Source organism: Hemibagrus wyckioides, linkage group LG29 (genome assembly GCF_019097595.1).
Source record: "Hemibagrus wyckioides isolate EC202008001 linkage group LG29, SWU_Hwy_1.0, whole genome shotgun sequence".
Classification (NCBI taxonomy): domain Eukaryota; kingdom Metazoa; phylum Chordata; class Actinopteri; order Siluriformes; family Bagridae; genus Hemibagrus; species Hemibagrus wyckioides.
In genome coordinates, this window is record NC_080738.1 from 6,947,507 (window position 1) to 6,959,836 (window position 12,330).

At 40.3% G+C, this 12,330-nt stretch overlaps 1 protein-coding gene across 2 annotated transcripts in view; it reads left to right on the plus strand.

The window, feature by feature from the left end:
• Positions 1-4,277: 4,277 nt before the first annotated feature.
• Positions 4,278-12,330, plus strand: part of spock3 (SPARC (osteonectin), cwcv and kazal like domains proteoglycan 3) — a 31,904-nt gene continuing 23,851 nt past the window's right edge. The window contains exons 1-2 of one of the 2 annotated variants that reach the window (XM_058384743.1): positions 4,278-4,487; positions 4,599-4,727. In XM_058384743.1, coding sequence (XP_058240726.1) covers positions 4,599-4,727 — 129 coding nt within the window. In that variant the 5' untranslated portion in view covers positions 4,278-4,487. The remainder of the gene's footprint in view (positions 4,488-4,598; positions 4,728-12,330) is intronic. The other variant, XM_058384742.1, reaches the window with a different exon arrangement.

The window sequence follows — 12,330 nt, forward strand, 5'->3', positions numbered from 1 at the left end:
CTGGACACTTGGCAACAGACAGTCAATCAGAAATTCAGCAGCAAGGCTCATGTCACGTCAGTAACAGGAAACACGCGTCGTGTAAACAGCAGCCGGTAAGGGAAAAGTAAGAAATGTCAAAAGACGGAAAGCGTGTGAACTGGAGTGATGAGGACACTGTATTATTCTTTCAGAAAAGTGGTCAGGAAAGTCTGTTCAAGACAAATTGGACGGCATGGTCAGAAATAACAGAGTATTTAAGGAACTGAATGACAAATTAGCCGTACTCCGCGTTGGTCGCTAAGGACCACAATGCAATTGCGACTATCCGTTCTGCATCGATAGCGTCTTGTAGAGAAGTGTTGACTTTCATAATGTGGCCTCTCGAAGCGTTTATTAAATACATAAAAGTTGTTTTTGTCATTTCGAAAGTGGACTTCTGGGAGCGACCCATCATTTCCGAGAGGAGGATGCAACTGTAAACAATGACGCTACTCTAAAGTATACACTAGACTTTCCACACTTAAAAGAAATTCAATAGAAATATTCACATACTTTGCTTTCCTTTGTACTTTTGTCTTTCTTTTCTTGCCTTTGTGCCACTCATGAGGCTTAAAATGGCTGAAGACCTACGCATGCTATTTTTTTAATAAGACGTGGGAAAAGCCGTGACGGCGACACCGCAAATATGCAAATAAGATCCCGGGGTTTAGGAATGTACAATGTGAAACGTCTATTAATGAATACCCAGGATTTACAGGTGACCCCAGGTATGGTATGAGCAGTGTGAAACGTGATTACAGATAACCCAGGATTCCGTTTACCCAGGGTTTAGTATCACCCAGGGTTAACAATTTCAAGTGTGAAAAGCCGTAATGTTTTCTTTCCCCTCACCGGAACTCAAACCTGGTTCTGTACGACAATGTCCCTGTGCACAAAGCACAGCAGAGACAACTGACTCTGTCTCAACTAAACACCTCTGAAACACTGACCACACCCCCAAAACTCCTCACCTCACATCTGATGCTCGTGTAGCAGAACTGGACTTGTTTTGACTGCTCTGGTCACACAGACACAACTATCTTGTTATGTTTGGATGCAGAGGCTGAGTAACAATAATCAAAGACATAACATTGTGGTCTAGAGTGGATGTATTCCTTTTTTTCCTCCTCATTTCATTCCTCTGCTTCTTCTGTAGCTGAATTTAAAACATGTAGAATTTGTAGTTAGTAGATTGTAATTCATTGTTTACATTGTAAACGAATGACAAGAGAAATATTGTATACATATGACTTCTATTAGCTTATGTTTCTTTCTACTGAGTTAGCAGGCTAGTTAGAAAAAGAAATAGAAACAGCCTTTATTTGTCACATATACATTACAGCACAGTGAAATTCTTTCTTTGCATATCCCAGCCTTGGAGGTTGGGGTCAGAGCACAGGGTCAGCCATGATACAGCACCCCTGGAGCAGACAGGGTTAAGGGCCTTGCTCAAGGGCCCAACAGTGGCAACTTGGCGGTGCTGGGGCATTAACCCCTGATCTTCTGGTCAACAACCCAGAGCCTTAACCACTTGAGCCACCACCGCTTTACACGGCTAGCAAGTCATTCAGTACTCTGGCTAGCTGATATAGGAAAATAAACAAATATTTTGTACATCGTTTAAAGAATACACTGTAAAAATGTACTAGAACACAGACTGTCAAATGTTTTAAGAGACAAAGACCACTTTAACTGTAAAAACGAAATAAAATAATCAAATAAATAAAAATACAAAATAAAATAAATAAATAAATAAATAATGCAAAATAAAATACATTAATAAAAATGCAAAATAAAATAAATAACAATGCAAAATACAATATATAAATAAAAATGCAAAATAAAATAAATAAATAAAAATGCAAAATAAAGTAAATAAATAAAAATGCAAAATAAAATAAATAAATATAAATGCAAAATGAAATAAATAACTAATAATGAAAATGAAATAAATAAAGTAAATTACACAATAAAATAAATAAACACATTAAAATAAATTAATAAATAAACAAACAGATTTTTTTAACAAATAAATTATTTGTAACTGTAATTAATTTAATAACTTAATTAATAAATGGATCATTAATAAATGTGTACAATAAGATTTTTTCTATTTGTTGTATCCATTTTTTATTCTTTAACCCAATTTTATTTTAATTTTTTAAGATTGTATTTGAAGTTATTTATAACTTTGATAATTATGTATCCTGGTTTAGAAATGAAAAAATCAGAACCTGCCTATGATTCTCACCATCTCCAGTGAAGTCTTTCCATCTACCTTGTACTTGTTGACTGTGTTTGTCTGAACAAAGCTCTGCTCTATACACAAGATAAACAGTTCCTCAAGGTTTACTTGGATATTTTCAAGGGTTTTATTTTCCTCCTTCTAAAAGCGAAACACTGATGTAAGGTTTCTTATAAACCTTTTTCGGTTCCCAGAGAGAGAGGCAAATGAAAGAATCCTTCGGTGTGTGTATATAGCCTTGTATTTCCTGCAAGCTCGTTGATTCTCCGCTCTTAAATTGCCTCGACACATTTCCCTCATTTCTACACGCGCTCTTTTTGCAAATTTTCATACATTACGTGCAAATTGAAACCCTCGCTCCATTGACTTCATGACTTCCATCGAATCCTTTTGATTTTTCCAGTCTCGCAGTCAGAAGCGCCATGCAGTGATGCCAAAGTGCCTTTTAAAATGGCCATGCTTATCATCGCTGCTCCACTAGTCTCACATAATCTCACTTTCTGTCTCCTTACTGCTTCTGAAAATGGACTCTTAATTGTTTTATGCAGTCTTTACACACACACACAGTTTGTGGCAGTTTAGCTCTATGTGTATGTGTATGTGTATGTATGTGTGTGTGTGTGTGTGTGTGTCTAAGAGGAAATCCATTTGGTCTGGCGGTCTGATTGAAAGATTTTCAGGAACATCCATTAACTCCAGGATCAAAGGCTAACACCTTTTAAAATGTGTGCATACACACACACAAACACACACTTACACCGATCAGCCATAACATTGTGAGCAGTGAGAGGTGAAGTGAATAAGACTGATTATCTCCTCATCATGGCACCTGTTAGTGGGTGGGATGTATTAGGCAGCAAGTCAACATTTTGTCCTCAAAGTTGATGTGTTAGAAGCAGGAAAAATGGACAATTGTAAGGATTTAAGCGAGTTTGATGAAGGGCCAAATTGTGATGGCTAGACGCCTGGATCAGAGCATCTCCAAAACTGCAGCTCTTGTGGGGTGTTCCCGGTCTGCAGTGGTCAGTATCTATCAAAAGTGGTCCAAGGAAGGAACAGTGGTGAACCAGCGACAGGGTCATGGGCGGTGAAGGCTAGTCCGTGTGATCCGATCCAACAGACGAGCTACTGTTGCTCAAACTGCTGAAGAAGTTAATGCTGGTTCTGATAGAAAGGTGTCAGAATACACAGTGCATGATGGGCAGCAAAAGGGCGACCTAAACAATATTAGGCAGGTGGTCATAATGTTACGCCTGATTGGTGTATACACACACACATCCAAAATCGCAGTCAGTATTTATAACAGGGTGTCACATCTAAGTAGATTAATAATCAGAGACGATAAAATAGGCGCATGTTAGAATCATTTAAAAGTGGCAAGAATTCGTGAAGAACAATAACACAGGTAACATAAAACAGGTAAACAGTCAGTAAGAGACCAATGACACGTAATATTATTGATAAACCGAGAAACCAAGATCCCCTTCGACGGACCTTCCACCGGATGCCTGACCAGGACAAAGTCTTTATTCATCTTGGTTGATGGTGTACAAAGAACATCTACATTATTTAACTGTCCAGTGTCACCCAAATGAGAATGAGGTTCCCTCCTGAGCCTGGTTTCTCTCAAGGTTTCCTCCTCATATCAGGGAGTTTTTTCCAAGCTTGCTCATTAGGGATAAATATTAACTTTATATTATTTTTCTATTTTTCTATACTTCTGTAAAGCTGCTTTGAGACAACGTCCATTGTCAAAAAGTTATTGTTACAAATAAATTCAATCGAAAATGAAAAAAAATATATAGTGGATTCGACCCTAAATACAGTACATTATACAGGAATATACTGGAAGGTGAGACATCCAGTATGTTTATTTACTTATTTAATGATTAGATGTTGGATTGGTTAGGAAATTGTCCTGCTGAAAGAAGAACAGGGTCACGGCGCTGAGAGAGAGAGAGAGAGAGAGAGAGAGAGAGAGAGAGAGAGAGAGAGCATCCGCCTCCGTGAACATACGCTCAGTGCGCAGAACCAGAGGCAGAGAGAAGCAGCGCGCGACAGCGCTCGTGCCCTCGTGCTGAAGGTGACGAGTAGCGGAACTGCGAGCAGGCAAGGAGAGAGAGAGAGAGAGAGAGAGAGAGAGAGTCGCAGCAGCAGTAACGGCTCGGCGCGCGCAGCCTCACGCGACAGCTCTAAAAGTCCTCGTGCAGAAGGTGACGCGGTAACGGATGATTCAGGCTTTTCTCATCAATGTTTATTTGTAGCGGAAGCAGCGTTTCACTGTGTGTGTGTGTGTGTGTGTTGTGTTTGTTTCCCCTCTTTCTTTCCGCAGATGCTCCGCGCCGTCATGCTGCTGGTGTGTGTGTGCGCGGCGGTGATCACCGGAGCGGCCGCCCGCCAGGACAACGGAAATTTTCTCGACGACAAATGGCTGACGGCTCGATGGGACAAATTCCGTGACGTGAGTAGTTGCGCTTTTTTACCGCCGCGGGTCCCCCCCCCGGCTGTTCGTGTGCTCGCGCGCGCGTGCGTGCGGGCGCGAATGTATGCATTCATTCGCGCGTGTGCAGTCGTGCGCGAGCGCGTGTATGTGTTTGTGTTTTCTACGTCACGCTGTGCGCAGCAGAAGCATAATCGAGGCTAATTTCAACCCTCTAATTCCGTTACGTCGGCTTTGTGGGCAATTAGTTAACTGGCTGGTTAATGGTATTAACACCTACCGTGGGGATTTATTTCCTCTAAATATCCTGTTAGACAGGATAAGATGTTTAGCAGTCACGAGCCTTAAGCTGAGGTGACGTTATATGTCGTTTAGACCTTTAACACGTGAATGCCTCTCTCATTACCGTATAATTTCACTAGAAGTACATATAAAGAAAAGTTTTTTTCTCCAAGAAATATACAAACCTGTCCTCTCACACGGGCGATTCCACCGCTGAGGTCATGTTGGTGTCCCACAGATCATTTTACCTTCAGATGTCAATTAAAATACTTCAAAAATCAGATTATGTTTGCATAACACATGCATCTATATAATACCTCATACTTTAAACACCCTTTTGCTTGAGTCATCCATCACAGGTTATTAAAAAACCTCACATTTACAGTTTCCACAACATTCACCCCTATGAGATATTTGGAATAGTCCGTAAGTCACATGTTCAACAGGAAGTTGCATCATCGGAGTTTTCTGAAGATCGCTGGAAGAAAAGTGCAGTCGCTTATTTTCTTGTTTTTTAAAAAGATATTGAGCTATGGACTAGCGAGATCGAAAGTAGAACGGTGTTAAAATCATAGTAAATTTTGAAGCAAATTTTGAACAAAATGTTTTGGGTTTTTTTTTTCAGTAAATTATTAGAATATCCACACACATTAGCATCGATGCTAAATTTAGTCTCTTTGCTTTTACAGTGTTAGAAGAAAAAAAAAACAAAACAGAAGCATTGATGCTGTACTCATATGTCCAAATCAAATATCTGTATAAAAATATGCATTTTCTGGTATCCAAAAAAGGGCCTTTCCTTGCTAATTCGAAGCTTTTATGAGATCATGTGATGAATCTGAAGGCTTTTTAATCCATATTTTCCCTAGATAAATCCCCGCCTAATTCGCAGCCAATATCATTTACATTGTTTTCTGCGGTAATGAGATTTCCTCCCAGTTTCCCATTTAATTCTGATGATTCACCTAATTTTATTTTAAAGCCGCTAAGAAAGGTTTCAGTTCTCCCAAGATGGAGAGATAATCAGTTATCTGTTATCTTAGTATTCTGTGCTAAGGAGATTTCAGCTGCTTCATCCATATTAGATATAGCATAATGCATAGAAAAAGACATTGGCTGCACAAGCAAGTTTTAAATTTACTGTAGAGCATAGAAAAGAGAGAGAGGTCTCCTGCGGTGTCCCATACAGTACATCATCATTTCAGGCTCTGACAAAGTCCTACTTAGGTTCTGTCAACCTCCTGGGTGTAATTAGTTAAATACCACTGAAGCTGCTTGATTGTTAGCACATAGAAAAAAAAATCCCATGGCCTTAAAGCATAGTTAGTAAGATTTTTTGATCTAAGTACTTCTGCAAATCCAACCCAAATCTGTGGAATGAAACTATAGTTCATACATTACAAAAGACACGTTCTTATAATGTGTAAGGACAGGGTTGTGGACCAGACCAAGACAAGTTGAAGACCAGGAAAATCAAGTCAAGACCCTGTCATAAGGGTGTCTGAAAAACAAGACCAAGTCAAGATCAAGTGTAAATGAAAGCAAAACAAAGTCAAGATTGAGTCCAAATTGAAGCAAGACCAAGTCAAGGTCAAGTCTAAATGAAAGCAAGACCCAGTCAGGATTGAGTCAAGACCCTGTCTTAAGGGTGTCTGAAAAACAAGACCAAGTCAATATCAAGTCATAAGTGGAAGTGAAACCAAGTCAGGATCGAGTCTAAACAGAAGTGAGACCAAGTCAAGGTCAAATCTAAATGAAAGCAAGACCCAGTCAGGATTGAGTCCAAATGGAAGCAAGACCAATGGAAGTGAGACCAAGTCAGGATCAAATCTAAATGAAAGCAAGACCAAGTCAAGACTGAGTGCAAATGGAAGCAAGACCACGTCAGGATCAAGTCTAAGTGGAAGTGAGACCAAGTCAGGATTGAGTCCAAATAGAAGTGAGACGAAGTCAAGATTAAGTCTAAATGAAAGCAAGACAAAATCAAGATCAAGTCCAAATGAAAGCAAGACCAAGTCAGGATTGAGTTTAAAGGAAGCAAACAAATTCAAGATCGAGTCTAAATGGAAGTGAGACCAATTCAAAATCCAAGAGGCCCAGAATTTACTTTGAATTTCCTATTCGCCAGACCAACATCTGACATAAATCTCTGTTAAATTAAATTTAAAAAAACTAATGAAATCATTAGTTGAACCAATTATGGTCTCTAAACTAGTGCCAAGAGAGTAGTGCCATCTTTCTAGAAGATGGAATTACTTCTAATCCCATGTATTCATTTTATATTGTCCCAAAAACCAGACTAGACTTACATTACAGCCTAATGCAAAGAACCAAGCACTTCCTGTTATTGAGAAATACTGGCTGTGATGAGTCCCAGTGTGTAGAGTCAGCACCAGCTCTCTCAGTTCTTTCACCAAACTCAAATAGTGCAGCTTACTGAGAAACCATGAAGCCGAAGCACTGGCACTGGAGACTCCTTCTGTAAATGGCCTCACAGAAAACTTCACCTTATCAACAACTACATGGATCTGTTCGTATGGCACATCTGCCAAACAAGTTCCTGTGAAAGCTGTTGCTATAGAAACAATAACGAGTGCATTAACACAACCTGTCCAAACAGCTGTCTGTCTGATGAACAGCTGATGAAACATCCTGTTTCTCTGGAAACTTGAACTTTTGCTAACGTTCATCATGTTTATATTTAATAGTTAGTTCGCCGTGTGAATTTTTTTTCTACAGGAAAAGTGATTTGAAACTCCGAGCAGCACATTTTTGCGGCACAGAACGTCTTTCTTTTTTATTTATTTGTGGTATTTTAACATTATAAAGCACTGTGTATTTCTTATGAGTGCAGACTACTCAAAAATCCATCTCTGCCTCAGGTTTTTACTTAAAACCTGGATCTTGTTAATAGCTGAAGCTCTGATAAAGACACGTCTCTTGCATTTCACTACAAGTTTTCTCTCCTGTCTGGTTTTCCAGCACTTGGGCTGAGAAAAACTGTAAGGAAGTAAGTAAGGAGATAAATAAAAAAAAGGCTTTAATGTCATGGAACATCCTCAAGACAAGATAATTCCTGTTATCGCTTTTGATTTGAACATATACACAGTGTAAACAGAGACTCTTTCCCTCTCCATCCACTTTATTTTCTCTCACTCCAAGACAAAAAATAAGAAGTCCTGAAGACTTTATTATGCACTGGTACTGAGACTGGAGACTCCTTAAAGAAAACGTCAGCATATCTTTGGTAAAGAAAATGTTTTGAAGTATCCAAGGGAGATTAGAACGTAACTTGAATGTGGTCCAGATCCATCCAACCACCCATCCAACCACCCATCCAACCACCCATCCAACCACCCATCCAACCACCCATCCAACCACCCATCCAACCACCCATCCATCCACCCAACCACCCATCCAACCACCCAACCACCCAACCACCCATCCATCCAACCACCCATCCATCCAACCATCCATCCATCCATCCATCCAACCAACCAACCAACCAACCATTCATTCATTCATTCATTCATTCATTCATCCATCGTACTGTTTTTCCTACACAGTGTCTTGGGGAACCCAAAGTCTTTCTCAAGCCAGTTTCTCAAAACTCTTCATCCAAAGTTCATCTCATCTGAGAAGAAGAAGCCACACATACATTACAGCAGAATCTTTTCTTTCTTCACATATCCCAGCTGATTAAGTTGGGGTCAGTAATGCAGTGCCCCTGGAGCAGGAAGGGTTAAGAGCCTTGTTCATTGCCCAACAGTGGCAGTTTGGCAGTGCTCCTTCCAATCAACAACCCAGAGCCTTAACCACTTGAGCTACCACCACCCCCAAAACCTCAAAATCTCCATAACACACTGAGCTCAAAAAACACAAACAACAGTCACAGCACAGTCTGTGTTCTTGAATGAATGTGCTGCAGATCTCCAGTGTTAAGGTGCTGGAGTGTGAAGGGCAGAAAATAGTTTTGTAAAAGCAGTGAAAAATGATTGACAGTTTTGTCTGAACAGAGCTTTGAAAGTGTCTCGGTGCTCAGTGCTCGCAGATATGAAGTGCTCGTACACCACATAGCTGCTGGCTTTATAGCTCCACCCCTTCTTTGTATTCATCTTCTTTGTGTCAGTGAACACCTGAGATTGTTTTTCCGACGAATTCTAGGAACTCGTAGGTTTCAGCCAATTAGAAAATTGTAAAAAGGAAATGTAAACCTTTGAAAATGCTTCAGACGATTGAGATTGTTTGAGATGATTCAGAAGGAGTATGATAAAGGACAAAACGCATCAACTGATATGTTTTTTGTTTCGACTCATTTTGTATTTTGACAAAACCTTTTCTAGTAACTGGAAATTTCCACCTTGACTGCTCACCTCACAGCCAAATGACTTTTAATGGCAGTGAACTCAGTGCCTGATGATATCTCCTGTTCCAGAGGACTTTCATTTCCGTTTCTCTTTCTGTGTGTGTGTGGGTGTGTGTGTGTGTGTGTGGGTGGTTGTGTGTGTGTGTGGTGTTGAGGTGTATATAAGGTTTGCAGTTCAGACTATCACACAGGCGGTGTGCTATAGTATTTCCAGGAAAAGGCAAATCACCCAAATGCTGTCTCACTAAATTTGTGTTGGACACAGACCAAGAAATCTCTCTCTCTCTCTCTCTCTCTCTCTCTCTCTCTCGTTCTCCTCCTCTCTGTATGTGTTTGTGTATTCAGCAGCATAGCCAGAAGTTTCTAAGAGGAAAACGACCTTTAACTTAAGTTCCAATACATTCTTTGATTAATCAATACCTTCTCTTATATCTTTCTCTCTTCTTCCCTCCGTCTGTCTCAGTCTCTGTCTCCATCTCTCTCTCTCTCTCTCTCTCTCTCTCTCTGAAGATAACATTAAAGATTAGCAGATCTCCTCCATGTGACCCTTCAAGGCCAATCAGTGATCGCCCTTGACACAGGATTATCATCTTGCTAAACGTGACATTAATGAGACGCTCGATTTTAAACGAGGCTGAATTAACGCGGGCTTTAAACAGCATGTCCGCTTAAAAACTCATTTAAATGGCATTCAGAGATTGAACAGCATTCGAGCTCGACATTAAAGGGATAAATACATGGCAGCATGCAGTCAGTCAGTCAGTAAAGATTCAGGGTATAAAAATATTTTTTTTTTGGTTATTTAGCTTAACTGAAAATAGGAAAGAATATATTATGAATAAATTATAGATGCCATAATTATTGGCACCCTTTAGTCATTTTTCATGTCTTCCTGTGTAATTACCAGAACATTTTCAAATCCCCAGGGTCCTAAATCCTGTCCTGTTGACAGAAGCCTTTATTTGTCACATATACACTGATCAGGCATAATATTCTGAACAGTGAGAGGTGAATTGAATGAGACTGATGATCTCCTCATCATGGCACCTGTTAGTGGGTGGGATATATTAGGCAGCAAGTCAACATTCTGTCCTCAAAGTCGATGTGTTAGAAGCACGAAAAATGGGCAAGCGTAAGGATTTAAGCGAGTTTGACGAAGGGCCGAACTGTGATGGCTAGACAACTGGATCAGAGCATCTCCAAAACTGCAGCTCTTGTGGGGTGTTCCCGGTCTGCAGTGGTCAGTATCTATCAAAAGTGGTCCAAGAAAGGAACAGTGGTGAACCGGAGACAGGGTCAATGGCGGCCAAGGCTCACTGATGCATGTGGGGAGCAAACCGTGTGGTCTGATCTAACAAACAAGCTACTGTTGCTCAAATTGCTGAAGAAGTTAATGCTGGTTCTGATAGAAAGGTGTCAGAATACACAGTGCAGAACGGGTCAGGGCTGTTTTGGCAGCAAAAGGGGGACCAACACAATATTATGCAGGTGGTCATAATGTTATGTCTGATCGATGTACATTACAGCACAGTGAAATTCTTTCTTCACATATCCCAACTTTGGATATTGGGGATAGAGCACAGGGTCAGCCATGATACAGCACACCTAGAGCAGTGAGGGTTAAGGCTTTGCTCGAGGCCTTGAGCCACCACTGCCATCAAAGTTTTTCATGGAGCTCAGGTCTTTGGACTGGGCTGGCCATGTCACACACTTGGTTCTGTTTTCACTGTGTGGACATGGAGGAAGGGTTTTGGATCGTTGGAAGATCCAACCATGGCCCAGTTGTAACTCCTTGGCAGAGGCAGTCCATGATGCAATTGGTCCTAACCAGGGTCTTTGCAGAAAAAACATCCCCACCGCATCACAGATCCTTCATCATCCTCCACCCCCTTCATTGCTCTGTAATCTACAGCCAAACCCAAGCAAGTCTCATCACAGAACCACCATAAGTTGGTTCCACCCTAAGTTGCCTCCTTGTTATGTGTGCTGGGGTAATGCACACAATCAAGCATGTTCATTACACCTTTAAACATGACCTTAATATTGCATATATGCCTTTTTCTCCTGCTGTATGTTGCTGTTTTGCCTGATTTAAGAAAGTCAACCTACTTTTGTTTCATTTCACTGCATCAATCTTCACTTTATGTGTATGACTAAGGGAATTTGGCCTGTATATAATGTCATACTTGTACCCCACGGAAACAGGCTTAATAGTAAAAACGCTTAATAGTAGAGCTTGAACCCTGACAATGCCACATTTAGCTCCTCCCTCATAGCCCCTCCCACCTGGCTCCACTCCGCCCACTTCTACATACGTCCAAAATTTTTGCAGGCCGCTCTGGATTACAGTGCTAAAATTTGTTAGATGGATATAAATATAAATTTGTGTTTAAATTAAGCAAGTGAAAAGCAGTGCATGTGTGTGAGTGTGAGTGTGTGTGAGAGAGAGACGCACACACATCTACACAAAGCCTTCCTGTAAGTATGTCTATTACGTCAGCATCCTAGCCGCTTTAAGCTTAAACCCATCAGCAACGAAATCTTTCCCAAGGTCAAAAATGAATAAGTGCATGAAACATCAGAAGTGATGCGTGTGTGTGTGTGTGTGTGTGTGTGTGTGTGGTGATCTTTATGTTATTCCTCCTATGCAATGCAACAACCAAAATAAATAAATAAATCTGAGATTGGGAAAGTATCTGCAGTAATTGAAAGTAATTCGACTTGTTCGTGTGACATCACTAATATTTTAGAAACAGGAAGTAGATCATATTAGATGTAACACTCTTGCTCACTCACACACTTTCATCCTGCATCTGTATTTTTTCTGTCTGTCTGTATCTCTGCTTTTGTGTATGCCATTATTTTTGTCTTAATGGAATGCAGTCTGGCAGCCTAATAAATAGATAAAAAGTGTGAGAGAGAGAGAGAGAGAGAGAAATGGATTTATATTGAGACAGCTTTACTGCCAGACCAACA